This window comes from Elephantulus edwardii, unplaced genomic scaffold (assembly GCF_000299155.1).
Source record: "Elephantulus edwardii isolate Elephantulus edwardi_28Jun2011 unplaced genomic scaffold, EleEdw1.0 scaffold00064, whole genome shotgun sequence".
Classification (NCBI taxonomy): Eukaryota; Metazoa; Chordata; class Mammalia; order Macroscelidea; family Macroscelididae; genus Elephantulus; species Elephantulus edwardii.
In genome coordinates, this window is record NW_006399814.1 from 14,796,663 (window position 1) to 14,815,971 (window position 19,309).

The 19,309-nt window shown below is 47.8% G+C and overlaps 1 protein-coding gene and 1 pseudogene across 1 annotated transcript; both read left to right on the forward strand.

The window, feature by feature from the left end:
• The first annotated feature begins 2,864 nt into the window (after nt 1–2,864).
• Nucleotides 2,865–6,166, forward strand: SHROOM1 (shroom family member 1). The gene is made up of 7 exons (XM_006888144.1): nt 2,865–3,833; nt 3,930–3,985; nt 4,212–4,412; nt 4,606–5,169; nt 5,260–5,401; nt 5,521–5,793; nt 5,873–6,166. Exons 1-7 carry the CDS (start codon nt 2,865–2,867, stop codon nt 6,164–6,166), a joined length of 2,499 nt encoding a protein of 832 aa, XP_006888206.1.
• Nucleotides 6,167–9,142: 2,976 nt separating this feature from the next.
• On the forward strand, nt 9,143–9,442 carry LOC102863238 (annotated as a pseudogene).
• The last annotated feature ends 9,867 nt before the right edge of the window (nt 9,443–19,309 follow it).

Here is a 19,309-nt window from a genome sequence, read left to right on the forward strand (position 1 = left end):
AGTTCAGGGTGGAAATACATTACAAAAAGGTCCTTAATCCTGAATGTAAGGACCATTCAGGGCTGGGCTTGGTGGGTATAAAGAGCTCCCCCCCCCCCCCGAGTTAGCTGATGCTAAGATATTCTGGTCCCAAGCCAGCTGAGAATGTTTGAGGTGCTGCCTGCACTGACTAGGAGTCTGTAGCATATTGGGCCTTTAGGAAAGGGGGTGTGTGTTGGGGGGGTGACTCTGATCTCCAAATGGTGTTCAAACTCAGGGCTGTCAAGTTGAAACTAACTCATAAATGGGTTTCCAAGTCTGTAAGTCGGTGGAAGGAGATTGGCCATCTTTTTCTCAAGGAGTGGCTGTTCTTGTTGGTGTGCTGTCAAGTTGGAACCGAACTATAACTGACCCTCCGCCCATTTTCAGAGGGAGTAAATATCAGGGGAGGAGATTTCCCATCCTTCTCCCACAGAGCAACTGGTAGATTTGAACCATGTACCTTTGGGATTGCAGCACAGCTTCTTATAATGAGGCTACCAGAGCAGGAGGGGAAGGCCCTCTATGAGGTGGATTGATTCAGTGACTGGGATAATTGGGATGGGAGTGTCAGAGACAGTGTGATTGGCACAGGACAGAGCAGAGTTTAGGGTTGTTGTACATAGGGTCGCTATGGGTCGCAAGCGACTCGAGGGCACATAACAACAACAACAACAACAACAACCAGAGCTCCCCTCGAGGAGGTAGATTCAAACTGCCAGAGAGTGCCTTTGGGTTAGCAGATCAACTCCTAAGGGACTAGGCCACGAGTTGTTGTTGTGTACTGCAGAATCAGAATTGACCTATAGCTTACCCTCTGGCAGGTTTTCAGAGACTGGCCATCCTTCTCCCACGAATCAGCTGGTGGCCTCGAACCCACGTACCTTCAGGATTTCAGCACACTTCTTGCTTCTAGGCCATCCGAGCTCCTTAGTGTCTAGAAGGGTCACATAATCCTGCTCTTGGTCCCACCTGCAGGCAACCCTTCCCTACTAAGAAGCTTAGCCAAGGCAAGCCTTCCCAAAACTCCAGGCTCACAAACTGCCTGCACCACTGCTGAGTGGACAACCTCTTGTCCAGACCATGCACTAATCCACTTCCCCCCTCACCTGCACTCTTTCTGGACTGGGGACGTACTGATTTCTGGCCAGTTCTGCTGCAAGCTGTGTTTGCTTGCTCTGTTTCTTCCTAATAATGCCTGAGTAACCTATTCTGTGTCCATGGTAGCAACTGCCTCACTTTCTCTGTCCTCTTCACCAGAAAAAAATTACTGAGGAGGGAGAGGAGTGGACAGAAGTCAAGGACCCCACTCCTATCAAGGTTACCCTCACATGTGTTTGTTGCAAGTCTGCTCCTTCCTTTGCTATTAAGTAACGATTGAATGCTGACCTCATGCCAGGCACAGTGCCAGGCACCGAGGGTACAGAGATGAATAGGTGTAGGGCCTGTCCTCAGGAAGCTCAGGGGTGGAACAGGAGGAGGAAATAACAAAGCAAGCCAACAATTCTGTGTGGTGTCCAGTGCTGTCAGGGGGTAAGCTCCAGCACTGTTGAAATCCTCAAAGGTCAGGAGATCTCTGAGCAGCTGAGCCCTACAGAAGGAGAAAGAGGACCAGGACAAAGAAGGGGGATGGGCCGCTCATTCCTAGACAAAAGCCAGGACAAGAATTTTTTCTGGAATCTGCCAGTAGTTCGGGAAGAGGCTGGAACAACTTTCCCACAAAGAAGTCTGGGTTTTATTGGAAGCTCCAGGCAGCTAGGGGGGAGGGGTGGGCTCAGGGAAACTAGCTTTCAACACAGTTTGCATCTAGGAAATTGATTCTGGCTTTAGTGAGAAGCAAGTTTGGATTCCAGGCAGTGATCTGCCGTTTAACAGCTGTGGACCTTGGGCAAATCATTTCCCCCTCAGGGCCTCAGTGTCCTTATTTGTAAAATGGGGATAACAATTGTAGCAACCAAGGTATTTATATAACCACTTGGACCATAACTAGCACATAGGGAATAGCAACAAAGCTGTCCTGTTCCTTGACCTGGTCTCTTGGCTCTGCAGCCTCAGAATGTTCTTGACCACTGTTTGACGGAGAAGATTCCATGGAGAAACAAGCAAAGCCTCTGGGAAAAGCTGCCTGGGGGGCCCAGCCAGGAAGAGAAAGAGCACTGTCCACGCATTATCCCTAGAACAGTTAGAGGCAGAAGCTGGGCCTTTGGGGACACTCAGTCTGCAATGAGAACTGGCTGGTTTCTCATTAGTTCTAAGCAGAGACCTACAAACTCCAGAGGGCGGTAGAATAAGGCAAGGCCCCTGCGCCCTCCATAGTAATTGCTGTTGTTGTGTAGTGCTGAGTTGGAACTGACCTATAGCTGACTCTCCAGTGGGTTTTCAGAGGCAGTTAATCCCATGGGAGAAGATCGCCAATCTTTAGGTGGATTCAAACCGTGTGCCTTTGAAATTGCAGCACAACTTCTTACCACTTGGTAAGAAGCTATCTATGTGAAACAACTGGTAGATTTGAACCACGTGCCTTTGGGTTGACAGCGCAGCTCCTTACCCCTGAGGAAGTAAAGACAGTAAAGAAGCGTTCCTTCATTCCTTTCCTCAGAACTGACCAAGGCTTTCAAGCCAAATTAATATGATAAAGTAAAATATTAACCACTGTACATAATTGATTACATTTTAGGCTATATATAAGGAAATTTAAATTAGAATAAAAAAAAATAAGCAGCTCTCTCTACCTGGTGGGGCTGCAGATCGCTCGAGCACTAATCGGCAGCTGCTCACCCACCACCCCGTTTATGTTCTTCCAGAACCCACGGAAGCAGGCGGACTCAGCGCCTGTCCCCACAGCCATGGATGCTCTGGGCCCCAGGAGCGAGAGCGCCTCCCCAGCCTCCTCCACTCAAAGCTTGGACTTGAGGCGCCTGTCGGTGCGCGCTGACTCGGCCTACAGCTCCTTCTCCGCCGCCTCGGTGGGTCCAGAGCCGCGCACGCCGTCGCCGGAGGACTCGGAACCTTACCTAGACTGGGACTACGTGCGCGTGGTGTGGGGCGGCCCGGCCCGCGCCCCTCCGGCCTCTGGCCCTCGCGCGTGCCAGCGGCCCCTGCCGCCGGCGGCCACACTCTGCAGGCCGTGCCCTCCTGAGGCTCAGGGGCCCCCGGGTCTGCTCAGCAGGCAGGCCACCCCGCTGCTGTACGCGCTGGCGGCGGAGGCCGAGGCTGCGGCACGGACAGCGGAGCCGCCCAGCCCACCAGCCTCGCGGGCCGCCTACCGCCAGCGGCTGCAGGGCGCGCAGCGGCGGGTGCTCAGGGAGACGTCCTTCCAGCGCAAGGAGTTCCGCATGAGCCTGCCCGCCCGCCTGCGCCCCGCTGCGCCCGCGCGGCCCTCCACGGCGCACCCGCGCTCAGCCTCGCTCAGTCACCCCCTGGGGGAGGCGGAACGGGCGCACTCTCGCGCTCCCACGCGGGAAACCGCCTCTCGGGGATGCCTCGCCAGCCAACAGCGTGAGTGGTGCTTGTCTGAGCCAGGAAAGCTGGATCGTATGGGTCAGGGCACTGGGCCCCCAGCAGCATGTCCCAGTGAGGCTCGTCCTGGCTCTGGTCTCATGCAGCCCAAGCCCCAGGATCTACAGCATGGGGCTGAACTCGAAGGCCGCCAGATGGGATGGCTGCCCGGGATCCAGCGCCGAGGCACAGCTGATCCTGACCGTGGATCTTTGAAGGTCCGCGAGGCTTACAAGCCTGTCATTCGGAGTCATGGCACTTCAAGCGAAGCCTTGGGCCATTGGGGAGGCCCCGATGGGGTCCTACCCTTTGTCCAGGTATGGAAGATGGGGCTGCAGATGGGAAGGGAGGAGGTGGATCATCTAGGAAACAGAAAATTCACACACCACATTATCAACTGTTGACCTTTACAGGCCATCCCTCAAGGAGCAGGATTGCCCAGGCCATTGTGTCAGACCAAAGATTCCAGGTGAGACCATTGGACCACTCTGAGGGCTAAAGTTAGAGAGGCCAGCTTTCATAGCTCCTGTCCAGAATAGAAGAGGGCCTCCCACTTGTGTTCAGTCTGAGCCTCTGACTTGTCTTTTGCAAATTATGTGCTCCTCCCCTTCACCCACCTCCCTCTTTGCATTATTGTCTCCCTGATGCAGTGCTAAGAACTTCCTTCCTGGTCAGTGTGGGGTTCCTGCTTCCAGGTTTCTGTCTCAGGAGGTGGTCGCAATGGCCTGTCCTGCAAAAGGGCCCCAGGACAGCCCTGCTGACTGTGAGCAGAAGACCTGCATCAGGTCGGCCCAGCTGCCCTCCCTGCGTGATGATGACGTTTTCCTGGAAGAAGTCCCCCTGGTTGGAATAAGAGTACATCAGGATGCTAGTGGCCCCCAGGGGCTCCTAACCAGGTGCATATCCTCCTGTTTCGAAGCTGAATGAGACACATCAGCCTTTACTCACAAAATACTGGAAGGGAAGGGAACCATCTCCTAGCCTGATCCTGAGATCAAAGATGGTGGAGGTGGGGACAGGTGGCCTATGGAAGCTACCACATGATGAGGCTGGGGCTTTTTCTAATTCAGTGTCTTCTTCCACTGACAGTGTCCATGCTTCAGATCAACACTATGGAACTTGCCTGAACCAGAGGGCTGGCCAGGCTATAAACATCCCAGAATCCCCTCTCCACGGGTACCCCGAGACTTCAGGGACAGACAACTGCTGGCAGAGGGTGAATGGTTGTGTGGGTGATTCCAGGATCACACGCTTTAACCCCTCTGGAACTGCAAATGGTGACATGCCAACCACTGACCCCCCCAGACTGCTCAGCAGTGACCCTCCTGCAGCTGCAGAAAATGACCCCCTGAAACCTCTTCCAGCTAATGCCCTGGGACCTCCAGGCAGTGACACCCCAGCATCTCCTGATCATACTGACCTGGCCTGGGGGACTGGAAAATCTAGTTCCAGACCAACATGGTCCAGTCAGCACCTCGAGGAGCTAGTGCAGGAGCTGGCCAAACTGGATCCTTCTCTGAGTGATGCTCTTGCCCCTCGTCCCAGCCCAGAGCCTCCCCTGGATGTACTGGAAGGACTGATTCCTTTAGCTGAGGTCTGGTCTGCAATGGGGACAGCCTGTGGAGAAGCTGGAAAGGGACCTACTGAGCCAGGGTAAGTGACAGGCACCAGGAAAGCGGGACTGATTCTAAGCCTGAACCCTGGGGCAGACAAGCCAGGTAGCTCTGCTTTGTCTCTATCTAGGTCCTGTCTGCTCAGCTCTGCCCAGCTCCCATTGATTTCTCAGAAGGAGGCAAAGCCTGAAATCTCTATCATACACCCTATACCTGACCAGCTGTGTGATCAGGAGCTGCCTGAACCAACCAACAGCATCCAGGCCAAGAAAGTAAGTGCTAAAGGGCTGGTGGAGCTCAACTGGAACAAAACCCTGAGTCTGGCCCAGTCTGACCCTAGATCAGGGCCTGGCCACAGCCCTGAATACCCACCCAAACTCTCTCCACCTAGGTGGAACTTGCTGACCTCCTCCAAAAAATGCTGCAGGACCTTCAGGCAGAACAGGAGCGGCTGAGGGCTGAGGCTCAGACTTGTGCTAGGCACAAGGTGGCTCTAGAGTCTGTGATGGATCGGGCCTGCACACCCCAGGAAGTGGAGCGCTTCAGCAGGTTCATGGCTGACCTGGAACGAGTGATGGGCCTTCTGCTACTGCTGGGCAGCCGCCTGGTCCGCGTGCGTTGTGCCCTGAGCCGAGCATGCATAAACGGGGACCCTGATGAGCAGGTAAAATGGGGTTCAGGCCGGGGCCTGAATGCCCTGTAGGAAATATTCCACTTACAGTGCCCTCTCCCCACGGTTCCAGGCCTCTCTGCTGCAGAGACTCAGGCTCCTGCAGCAGCAGCAGGAAGATGCCAAGGAACTGAAGGAGCACGTGGCCCGGCGGGAGCGAGCCCTGCGCGAGGTGCTGGTGCAGAGGTTGTCCGCTAAAGAGCTCCACTCCTACCGCAGCCTGTTGGCTGCAAAGGCCGCTGTCTTGGCCCAGCAGCGCAGCCTGGATGAGCGGGTCCGCCTCCTCCAGGATCAGCTGGATGCCATCAGGAGTGACCTCGGCCCTTGCTTCCTGCCTTCCAGGCCAGCCTGGCCTCCAGGGACTTGAACTCCCTTCACTTAGCTGTTGGTGGTCAGAGTGGTGAGCACTGTGCTTCAGAGTCTCACCCACCTAACTGGCAGATGCTGGTTTATTTGGTGCTTTTCTCTGAGAGCTTCAGAATATCAGGGTATGCAGTCTTTTGCTGTCCCCAGGATACTCCACCCAAATATTCTTAATGCGGCCTTATGCAAGTCTATATATTTGGCGATTAATTTATGGATCTTAAAAACTGCAGAATCCCACTTTTTTGTGAGGAGAGGAGAGCTCTTTCACTGTTGTTGAACAGAAAATCACTTCAACTTAAGATGCAAAATGGCATATATACTTCCCACCCCCCAAATAAAAATTGTTTAAGTCTATTGTGTCACCTGGAGCATAAAGGGATGGGAGGGGGTCCATGTTTACAAAGTAAAGACTTCAACCCTGAGTGACTGGAAAAGTAAAAGATTTCCGACATAAGGACTGAGAATCTCTGCAAAGACTGGAGAACCAGGCTTGAGAAAACAGGAGGATCCAAGGTGATGACAAGCCCTCAACGCTGTTGCCTGATGAACCCCATGTGTTCTGGTGACTGCACCACTCCTGCAAAGACTAGATAGAACTGATGGGTCAGCAGGTTCCTACTAAAGTTGCTAGCTTCAGTTGTGGAAGTTGGGGTACTGCTGTGCTCCAACACTCAAGGGACAGGGAATTTTCACAGTTTAAAAACTAATCCAGATGCTTGCTTCCTAAAACACCCAGCATATATCCAATATACCAAGAATCTGGGAACATTCATTCCAACACCTGGGAAAAAATACTTTTTCCCTGATATGTAAAGAAAACAAAAATTCTTACCACTGGACCAATAGGCATCATCATGATAAATAGAGAAAAGATTGAAGTTGCCAAGTGTTTTATCTCACTTGGATCCACAATCAACCTTCTTGGTACCAGCAATTTGGAGATCAGGAGCTGTACTTCTCTGGGAAAGCCTGCAGTCAAGGACCTCTCCAAATTATTGAGGAGCAAGGATGTCAGCTTGAGGACTAAGAGGTGCCTGATTCAGGCCATCACCTTTTCAATCACATGCTATGCATCAGACAGCTGGACAATAAGGATGACAGAATTAGTGCCTTTGAACTGTGGTGTTGATGAAGAGTACTGAATATCCCATGGACGGCCAAAAGAACAGTTATGTCTTGGAGAAAGTGCAGCCAGAGTGCTCCTTGGAAGCAAGAATGATAAAGGTTACATAATTCAGGCATGTTGCTAGGAGAAGCTATTCCTTGGAGAAGGACATCATGCTTGGGAAGAAGGAAGGTTAGCAAAAAAGAGGAAGACCTTCAGTGAGATGGAATGACAGTGACTGCAGCAGTGGGCTCGTGTATGTCAGAGATTGTGAGAATGACACAAGATAGGACAGAATTCAGATCTGTTGTTCATGGGGTCGCTATGATTTGTACTCAGTGTACAACATGTAACAGCAACAACTTGCTAATTGTATTCTCAAACCCGAGTTTATTTACCTTTCCTTTGGAGAAACCACTGGGTCACCCAGACTTGAGGACAGCTAGAGGTGAGAGCAGGAAGCAAGGGCCCTGGGAACCTGTAGAAGCAACTTGTCCTGTGTGTCAGAAGCTAATGTAGTGGGAGCTGGGGTTGATAGGAAGTTACAGGTTGGAAGGGTGCAAAAATGAGGGTACACAATACTCTCCCTGTGTACACAGAACTAGTGTTGGGTTCTAAGATGTTGTTGGTTTCTGTCATGTTGATTCCAACTCATGGTGATCCCAGTTGTGTTACAGAGTACAGCTGTGCTCTGCAGGGTTTTCAAGGCTGTGACCTTTCAACAGCAAACAGATCTAGCACTCTAGGTGCGTCTGAGTGGGCTCAGACCATATAGCCTTTCTACTGTAGTCAAACACATTTGTAGTACCCAGGGACTCCTGGTTCTAAAATACTCACGTGTAATATTGTAGATGTGGAAAAACCAGGGGCAAAAACATTGTTAATGCAATCGTTTAGTTTATTTTGGAACTTGGGCACATTAAGGGTTGTGTATTTGTGTTCAAAGCCAAATGACCCCAGAGTGAGAAATTTCTGCTGCTGGGCTTGTTTTCTGATGCTTATTGTCACTAAATGCAACTGGTTGGGGATTTTAAATGGTCCTATTCAAACCAAAAGCATTACTTATAACAGTTGAGCTATTGAGCACAGAACAATGCTCACATTGTGCCATTTTATAAAAAACATATGGGGCTCCTGCTGAGGCCACTGCGGATTCTAACATTATGCTTTGCTTCTCCCCTTTGAACACTGTAGGCAGAGCCTGCCTTCAAGATCCTGGGCCTAGGGGGCAGCTCACACTAATAGATGGCTTCTGAATGGAATCTACTTATTTCTGCCTTTTGCCCCATGCAGTTTCCATCGCACTTTCCTATTGCTGTATTCTTAGAAACACACATACTGTTGTCCTTTGTGCCAGTGGAAATGATTTGTGTCAGATAAGGCCCTCCAGCTGAGAGGCAGAGTTTGCCATTATTCTGCTAATCTGCACTTTGGTTCTGTTCTGGGTTTTTCCAAGGAGAAATAAAAAGCTTCTGAGCTTGTCCCTGCCAGATCCTGCGAGCCCCCTAGAGCAGGGCCACGCCTCCTAAGCCCAATCTTGCCTTTTCTCCATCTTGCCTCTGTCTCTCTGCCTTGGCGGGCTTTCTTTCCTTACCATTGTACTCTTAGCCTGCTGGTGGCTCAGTGATTAAGAGCTCTACTTCTAGAAAAAGATCAGAGGTTTGAATCCATTAGCTGCTCTGCAGAAGAAAAGATCTGTATAAGAGGCACTTGTTTTCTGTCCTATAGAATTACTTTCTATGAGACAGAATAGACAGCCCACAACGGCCGTAGCGATTAGTGCTGTGAATGGGTGGTGTGGTGCTGGACTCTTAAGAACACACTGCTCGGGCGCGGATTGGTTTCCTGGGACTGTGGCTTGCAAGGTCCGCCATGGAGCCAGAGCAGATGCTGGAAGGGCAGACGCAGGTTGCAGAAAATCCTCACTCTGAGTACGGTCTCACAGACAACGTCGAGAGAATAGTAGAAAATGAGAAGATTAATGCTGAAAAGTCATCAAAACAGAAGGTGGATCTCCAGTCACTGCCAACCCGTGCCTACCTGGATCAGACAGTTGTGCCTATTTTATTACAGGGACTTGCTGTTCTGGCAAAGGAGAGACCACCAAACCCCATTGAATTTCTAGCATCATACCTTTAAAAAAACAAGGCACAGTTTGAAGATCGAAACTGACTTATTGGGAAGAACAGAAAAATTGGTTGCTACTCTAGATTTACGTAATTAAGAGGCAGCTTACTTGCCATGATTGCCCCTGTCCCCCCCTTTTGGAAATATAAAAACCTTCAGGACCATACAACTTCATTCTGGAGTTGCAGAAGAGAACATATTTTCCCTTATTTTGAGTTAATCACAATACTTATTTAATGAGCGTATTCTGTGCAATTTTTTTCTTCAGATTGTCTTTAACTTTGTTTTTAAAAGACCTTCAAAATAAATAGTTGAAATGTCATTATTTAAAAAAAAAAAAAAAAAAAAGACGTTTGGGAACTCAGAAGTTTTGAAAAGCCTATCTTCTAAGTATGGCCAGCAGAGGGCACCATCTCCCTATGGTGAAAGCGTCTCCCTGTTTCTTCTCATCCTTGCCATTCCCGCTAGTCCTTGAAGAAGCTAAAGAGACTGTCTTAGCCTGCTGAGCTGGACCCGAATTGGGTCTGAAGGCTGGAACTGAATTCTTTGCTTTAGTTAGAAGCGGCAGAAGACTGACTGGCTTTCCTTTGTTTCTAAGCCTTTGGTTGAAAAAGTTATTGGTTAACATGAGAAGGGGAGGTGGAAGAGAGGCAGAGGTGGAGTGATGGTGGTGGTGGTTAGGGACTGATCTCGTGCACTCCCGTCCAAGAAAATGCTTTGCTTAGTCTCTCAGCGTGAAGAGAGGGTTTGGATCTGCTTCCACCTCCCAGCCGCCCTCGTCCCGCTGCCTCCCGCCCCCGGACTCTGACTGTCCGCCGAGAGGGCCTGCAGGGGGCGGGCTGGGGCTCGAGCCGTTGCTGGGCAACAGGCAGCCCCTGCGGCCGCCTCCTCGCCCGCCTCAGCCCGCCCCCGCCGCTCCTCTAATACGGATTTAATTAGTGTACTTTTACCTCCAGACTGTAAATTGGAAATGAAATAAGGAAACCGTGTTCTGCGGGGCCGCAAACGCACGCGCAATCTGTCTTGAACAGCCTGCTCGGCACAAAACGTACCCCGCGAGCTCTGCGCGTAAACCTCAGGGCGCCTGGTGGGAACAAATTGCTGTGCTGTTGATTCACATGTAAATCAGTTGCTTAGAGAAGAGGACGTTTAGGTCAAAAGTGGTGGAGAAGCGCAGGAAGGAGGAGGACTGAAAAAAGGATTTGAGGGTCTGGGGTCGGGGAGAAGGGGCCAGGGTAGGGTAGTTCTCTCATTGTGTTCCAGTCGCTGCTTGGGTACAGTTTGGTCCCAAGAGGTGTTTTGCTGTTGTCTTTGAAATTTAAATCCGCACCCACCGTCCTCTAGGAGGAGTCTCCCCTCCGCGCCCCTGGCCCCGGGGGAAGAGGTCAGGAACAAGAGCTCTGTCTCTGCGTTTTCTCCCCTTCCCTGCAGGCACACCTGAGGTCACTCCTTGTGCCCCAGATTCAAGCCCAGTGGTGTGTCTGGGAGTTAAGGAAGAGTAGGACACTGGCAGAAAAGTTCAAGACAATAAAGCTACCTGGAGAGCACCAGAAAATCTATTTACGAAGGCTTTTTTTTATTTTTAATTTTTTTTTGCGTGTGTGTACCGTCAAATCAGATCTGACTGGTACAGGAGGAGATTGTCCCTCCTTCTCCAGCAGAGCATCTGGTGGATTCGAACCAGGCACATCTGGGATTGCAGTGCAGCTTCTTGCCACTAGGCCACCAGAGCTCCCTATGAAGCCATTTTTAAATGGTCAAATAATTTCTTCCATAAAAAGATAAAAAAAAATAACTTTACAACTATATTTTACAACTATGTTGGAGCGTTGAGGGGTGCCCTCAGTCCAGACTGCTGAATGAATGCAATTTAAATCCTGAAGGTAGGAGTTGTTGTTATGTGCCATTGAGTCCACTATGCCTCATAGCGGCCCTGTCCACAGTAGCTCTGAACTCTGATCTAGCCTGAGCCAGTCTCACTGTTACCAACACACCTACTCCCATTATCCCAGTTATTGTATCAATCCATCTCATCTGGGGTCTTCCTCTCCTGTGTTGTTCCTCCATCCTTCCAAACATGATGCCCTTCTCCAAGGGCCTGGCCCCTCATGGCTATATGCTCAAAGTATATAGGAGGCAGAATCTCAAAATCCTTATCTCCAAGCATTCTCCCTGACAGATCTGTTTGTTTTTTTAATAGTCTGTGGTATGTTCAATGCTCTTCTCCAGTACCACGACTCAAAGGCATCAATTCTTCTTCTGTCTTCTTTGGTCATCCTCCACTCTCTGATGCATAGCAAGTAATTGCAAAGACCATGGCCTGCATCAGGCACTCCATAGTCTCTAAGCTTGCTCTTCAGAACTCTGGAGAGGTCCCTGACAGATTTTCCTAATGCAATTTGTCTTGATTTCCTGACTGCTGGTGTCAAGAGTGTTGATTGTGGAACCAAGCAAGCTGAAATTGTTAACAACCTCAATCTCTTCTCTTTCTATCATGGTGCTGCCAATTGGTCCAGTGGTGAGAATTTTCATTTTCTTGATGTTGAGCTTGCTAAAGGAATATAAGCTAATGAGGATCTTTTTTTATTAACTAAAGTGTTACTACATATCGCTTACAATTCTGAAGCACTTGGTTTATGGAAGGCTGATGTCAGATGGATCTTGGTTGGAAGCAGAGTATATTAGATAGCTGTTTACGTGTTTTATTAACTACACAAAAACACTCAATTCTGTGGACTGTAATAAATGATGGATAACATGAGAAGAATGTGAATTCCAGAACATTTAATTGTGCTTATGTAGAGTGAGGATGTTGCATTGCTTAAAATCAGGAAAAGTGTGCATCTTGTATCAGCACTGCTATTTGGTATATGCTGTTGTTGTGTATGTCAAGTAGGACCCTTCTGTGGGTTTTCAGAGGCAGTTAAGGCCCATCTTTCCCACAGAACAGCTGGTCGATTCCAACCCCTTGTCTTCAGGATTGCAGCACAGCTTCTAGCCACTAGGCCACCAAGCTGAGCAAATAATTTGGGGAGCTAGACTCTATGAAGAATGTGGTATCAGGATTGGTGGTAGCCACCTCAACAACCTGTGATATGCAGATGACACCATCTGGCTTGCAGAAAGTGAAGAGAACTTAAAGCACAAAAGATCAAAGACTGTAACTTCCAGTATGGATTACATCTCGATACCAAGAAAACAAAAATTCTCACTACTGGACTGACAGGCCAAAGTTTTGGTTATTTCATGTCACTTGGATCCATAATCAAAACCCATGGAGGTAACAGTGAAGGAATCAAATGATCAGAGAATTCTTGGTGATAGGGGTGGCTTCAGCCTTCTGCAGTGGGACCTTGTCTATACTGCCAGTGACCATGGCAAGGTCATGGCAGAGGAAGAGACACTGATTTCTCCTTCCTCTACCTGGGCAAGGTGCTAATCCTTACCCTCTGGAACCAATGACTTCCAAGGAATGCGGCCCATATCTGATAGAGGGGGAGACCTGGGCACTGGATCCTTGAGGACATTGCCATAGCTGAATGCCTTGTTGTACACCAGGATGGGCAGGGGCTTCTTGCTAGAGCGCGGTGCGGCCCAGGAACACAGCAAAATGATGTGATACTGATTGCTGGCAGACATTAACATGGCCCAGCAGCTGCGAGTTGGCAAAGCTTCCATCCACTTGGCTGGATGGAACAGTCCATCCAGAGTCTAGCCCCTGTCACCACCACCTTGCGCTCTTTGAGGAGTGACTCTGGCACTCATGAGGTTCTGAGGACTCTTGTCCCCTGAGACACTGGTACAGTCCAGACACACCAAGGCATGAAAGGTGCTGAGTTAACAGTGACAACAGCAGAGGTCGAAGATGCCCACAGATAAGCACTGGCAGCCGGGTTGTGGCCTGCTGGCTTTGAGATGAAACTTTCTCCTTTGATTTCTTGATAATCGCTTGCTTCCATGAATGTTGATTGTGGATCCAAGTAAAATGAAATCCTTGACAAGTTCATTCTTTTCTCATGTATTATGATGTCGTTTATTGGTCCAGTTTAAGGATATTTTTTTTCTTTATATTGGGGCGTAATCCATACTGAAGGCTGTAGTCTTTGATCCGCCTCTGTAAATTCTTCAAGTCTTCATGTTTTGCAACAGGTTGTGTCATCTGCATATCAAAGGTTGCTGATGAGTTCATCAGCCTTCCTTCAATTCCAATGCCACTGTTCTTCACGTAGTTCATCTTCTTGGATCACTTGCTCAGCATACAGATTGAATAAGAATGGAAGAGGACACAATACTGACCCACACCTTTCCTGATGTTAACCCATGCAGTAACCCTTTTGTTCTATACAAATGACTTCTAGGTCTGTTTATAGGTTCCAGGCCAGCACAGGGACAGGCACTTCGCCCTCAGGGCTTGCACGGAAGGACCAGAGAATTTGCCTGGGTTGCATGTTATCTGCTTACGTTACAAATTGAAGTCCAAGTGACTATGACTCAGGGCCACCTGGCCATGAATCATGCCCTGACCCTCACATGAGAGAGTGGCCAAGGCCTCAATCCTGTAAACTTTTAAAATTTGTGACTCTGTAAAACCTCAGTCCTGGTCGTTTGCCAGCTTCTGTAGTCCCACCTGTGATAGTGATGTTTTAGATCTGGTGATGATTTTGTATTAGTTAAAGCTGAAGCACTTGGCTAGTGAGAGCCTGAGATCTAAAGTGGGCTGTAACTCGATGTTAGGGAGCTCTGGTAGTAGTTATAAGGAGTTAAGCAGCTAACCCAAAGGTCACCTCTCTGGTGGTTCAAATCCACAAATGGCTCTTGAGGAGGATGGACAATCTCCTTCCCAGCAATTAAAGCCTCTGACACCCATTTGGATTCCTGATGTAGTTTCAGATGCCATTTGAGCCATTCCTGATCAGTAAGCCACATGGAAATGTGTCTTTGTGCTCAGGGACTGTGTGGCCATGGCCCTGAGCACCACAGAGCCAGGGGCTAGTAATCCCAGAACCAACCCTGTAGACTTTCAATCTGAAATTGTATTTCCCTTAAGCTTGGTCCTTTGCCCACTTCACTAGTTGTGCCTGGAATAAAGTTACAAAGCTTCTCATTGCAAGCCATGCTCATGGTTCAGCAGAATACTTGAGTATCACACTGATGTCTTTGTCCAATTTATGTCTTAATAAAAGAGTTTTTATAGAATATGTTTGAATCTGGGAAGGACTGTAGGGTCCAATATGAATTGAAGTTCAATGTCAAGAAGACAAAGATTCTCACCACTAGGCCAACTGGGGGAGCTCTAGTGGCCTAGTGGCAAGAAGCTGCGCTGCAATCCTGAATGCATGCAGTTCAAGGCCACCATCAGGAGAAGGATGGGCAACCTCCTCCCATGTGATTAACTGCCTCTGAAAACCCACTAGAGGGTCGGCCATGGGTCACTTCCAACTCTATGGTAAACAACAACAGGCCAATTGGTGAAGAGATTGAGGTTGTTAACAATTTGAGCTTGCTTGGCTCTACAATCAACACTCCTAGCTTCAACAGTCAAGAAATCAAAAGACTTCTCTTTCACCAAGGACCGCTGACACGGGCTGTGTTCACACCAAAACCGTGGAAGAGGACTGGATCATCACTGAGAAATACTACACTTGCCTGGGTAATGACTTCCACACGAACAAGTGCATGTACAAGGAGATCACCATTATTCCCAGCAAGAAGCTCTGGAACAAGATAGCAAGCTATGTCACACATCTGATGAAGCGGATTCAGAGAGGGCCTGTGAGAGGGCCTTAATCTCCATTAAGCTACAGGAGGAGGAGAGAGAAAGGAGAGATAATTATGTACCAGAGGTTTCAGCCTTGGATCAGGAGATCATTGAAGTAGATCCTGATACCAAGGAAATGCTGAAGCTCTTGGATTTTGGCAGTCTGTCCAACCTGCAGGTCACTCAGCCCACAGCTGGAATGAATTTCAAAACACCATGTGGAGCCGTTTGATCTGTCTGCTATTCTGTAATATTTTTTTTTATTTTATTATTTTTGTGTGAGTGTACCGTCAAATTAGATCTGACTGGTACAGGAGGAGATTGTCCCTCCTTCCCCGGCAGAACATCTGGTGGATTTGAACCGTGCGCCTCTGGGATTGTAGTTGCAGCTTCTTACCACTAGGCCAACAGAGCTCCCCTATTCTGTAATATTTTCAATAAACTTGGGCACACACACACACACACACACACACACACACACACATAGAAATCAAAAGACAAATTGCTCAGGGGAAAGCTGCTGTAGGAACCTTTCCAAGTGCTAAAGAGCAACAATGTCAGTCTGGAGACTAAGGTGCACCTGGTTCAGGCCATGGTCTTTGCAATTACTTGCTTTGCATCAGAGAGCTGGACAATGAGTAGAGTTGACAGAGGAAGAATTGATATCTTTGAGGTGTGGTGTGGAGAAGAGTCTTGAACATAACATGGACTGCTGAAGGAACAGGTTTATGCTGGAGAGGGTGAAACCAAGCTGTTCCTTGGAGACAAGGATTTTGGGGCTCAATATCATATACTTTGGTCATGTTGCCAGAAGGGACCAATCCCGAGAGAAGGACATCATGCTTGGAAGGATGGAGGGATAGTGTCAGAGAGAAATACCCTAGATGAGACGAATCGACACAGTAACTGGGGTAATGGGATGGGTGTGGCAAAGACAGTGCAACTGGCTTAGGATAGAGCAGCATTCAAAGCTATTGTACACAGGGTCACTATAAGTTGCAGGCAACTTGATGGCATATAACAATAACAATGCCCATAGAATATGGGACAATTTCCCTTTTATAGGAATACAGGTTTTTTTATGGCAGAACCAGTGGTTACTTAGATATACAAATACTAACATGGAAAGAGAATGGTGATCTTATCAAGCAAATGCATAAATCAATGCTGTTTGGTTTTGGAATTCAGCCAGATACTCCCATGGGATCAACCTCCCAGCTAATATCTCAGGTTCACCTTTGCTCTTCGCCATGGGGAGATGGAGTTGTGTTTTGTGTGTTTTTTTTTTTTTGTATAAACAGTAAGATTTATTGAGCTGTATCTTAGCACAGACACTGGGGCTTGCCCATGGTGCTCTTGATGTACAGAGCCCGAACATTCTGCCAATTCTTCTTTAGCAGTGAAACCAGGAAGTTGACAGCCAGGTGGATGTTGTAAACAAGTTCATCATCTGTCATCTTCACATGGCCAACAGCCACTGCCAGACACAGGACCTTTTTCATCTGGAATTTGATGGTGGACTTCACCTCATCTACTTTTGCCACCATGTTCTCATTGTGGGTCAGCAGAGAAGGGAACTTGCAAGCCTTATTCAGCCCTGGACCTAGGATTCTTGGGATCTGCTTGATCAGGGATTCAGAGGCCAAAAAGGCATCATACTTCTTGGCCAGCTTTTTGACCAGTTTCTTATTCTTGTTGAGTTTTTTCAGTGCTTCGATGTCCATGTGGGGGATATCCACAGCCTTGGCTTCATCACAGTGCTGCTGATCCCCAAGAACACACACAGAGAACTTGGGGCATGGGGTGGACTTTAGCCTGACGGTCCCCGACAAACGCTTGTCCTTCTGAGGGTCATAGTTCTTCAAACTGATCTGCAGTTCTACCGTCTCCAAAAACTTTCTGCGTTTGTGCTGGTTCCCGTGCAGGACTTCCCGCACCGCCTTGTAGAGGGTGTTGCGAGAGACTTTGCTGCTCATGGTTGCTAGCGCCGCAGTAACCGGAAAAGAGACTGGGGAGATGGAGTTTGGTCAAGGCCATTAAATGAGTCAAGACTGAAACGAGACTACCCTGCTCTCCTGTGTCTGGACTGTCTAGTAAAGAATAGCTCCAGGAAGCCATCCTGTCTTTGCCACTTGAGGCCTGGGCACCTCTTCTAGGCTTCAAAACCTCACCTTAAAATAAAGATGCTAACTCATAGGAGAAATTAAGACCACAACCTTCAATATGGATTACATCTCAACATAGAAAAAAGGAAACCCTCACCACTAGGCCAAAAGGCAACATCATGATAGATGGAGAAAACTGAAGTTCTCAATGATTTAATCTTATTTGGATCGACAATCAATAGCCTTCGTACCAGGAGTCAAGATATCAAAAGACATGTTACACTGGGGAGTCTGCTGTTAAGGGTCTCTTCAAAATACTAAGGAGAAATTATGTCAGTTTAAAGATTAAATTGTGCCTGATTTTATGCCATGGTCATTTCAATCACCAGCTGTGCAGCTTAAAACTGGACAATGAATAAGGATGACAGAAGATGAGGTAGTGCCTTTAAGCTGCAGAGCTGGAGAAGAGTACTAACTACCCCATAGACTGCTAATAGAACACACAAGACTGTTGTGCAGGAAGTGCAACTACGGGGCTTTTTCAGGGCAAGGTTGGTGAAACTCATTTCACATAATTTGGGCATGTTGTCAGGAAGGGCTAGTCTTTGGAAAAAGGTGTAATGGTTGGAAAGGCTGAGGGTCAGCAAGAGAGAGGAAAATCCTCAAGAAGATGGTTTGACACAGTGACAATAACAATGGACTCGAGCATAACAGGAATTCAAAGGATAGTACAGGATAGGGCAGGGCTCAGATCTATTATTCATAGGGTCACTGTAAGTTGTAGTTGAGATGATGGCACCTAACAACAATGACAATAGTACACCTCTTATAGGGTTATAGTTAGTTATCTATCTCTATCTAGCTATCTATATTCTAGCTATCTAGCTATCATCATCATCATCATCTATCAATCATCTATCTTAAGCCAGCCGTGCTTGGCACGTAATAAACCTAAGTTATATATGCATTAGGAGTCCTGGTAGCATAGTGTATAACGTGCCAGGCTGCTAACAGAAAGGTTGGTAGTTCAAATCCACCAGCCACTCCAAAGGAGAAAGATAGGCAATCTCCTCTCATAAAGATCCATAGCAGTAGAAACCCAATAAAGGGCTGGACTCAAACTCCAGAGCAGTGGGTGTTTTGCTATATGCATTACTCATATCATGCACGACTCTCCTTTAAGAAAGTGAGCTATGCTAAGAACAGCCTTCTACCTCTATTAAAGGAAATGTAAAACTTTATTTTAAAAGCTTATTATTGGGATGACTCATATACATCTCCATTAACAATTAACTTCTTCCCTGTTATGAAGGAGTCATTCTTCTCCCTATGACAATTATAACTAGTTAAACTGCTTTAACTTATGAGCAGCTATTTTGTTGTCGAAAGTGCCCTTCTATAGGTGTGCCTCTTGCTAATTAATATGGTTCTTAAAGATTTTCCACATGTAAATCAGTCTATAATTTCTGACTGATATGCCTTACAGTTTCAGAGAGTCTTAGCCTGTGTGGTAAAAGCAGTGGTTTCTAACACCTGCTTATTGAACATAATCTCTTGCCAAATGTTTTATTTCACTTGGAAAGCTTAAGCACAGCACACCCTTCTAAACACAAAGGTGCCCTAGGCAGTCCAAATAACCCTCTTCTGTTTTACTGCGTGCAATAAATGGTAGTTATTGTGACTATACTTTGCTACTTTAGATTTGGGCTTTCTCAAGGCAGGTTGCACCTGTGCCTGTGACCTTTGTCACCTGTCTCAGGTGTCTCTCACCATGGAAAATCTCTAATATTTTATTCTGTCTTCTAGACCTTCAACTACTCAGATTGCTATAATTATTGCCTCCCACAATTTTTTTTGTAGACGCAGAAGAATTAATTTGCATTTTAAAATAATTTATGCAGGTTAGCTAGACATGCTAGAATTTCAAGCAGGGAGGTTGGCAAGGGTCTGATTAGGGCCTACACTTATCTACAGCTCTTGGCTATCATATCCTCTTATGGTGGCCTCCTTTGCATTGTGTAGGTCCACCTATAATTGACTGTGAGTTAT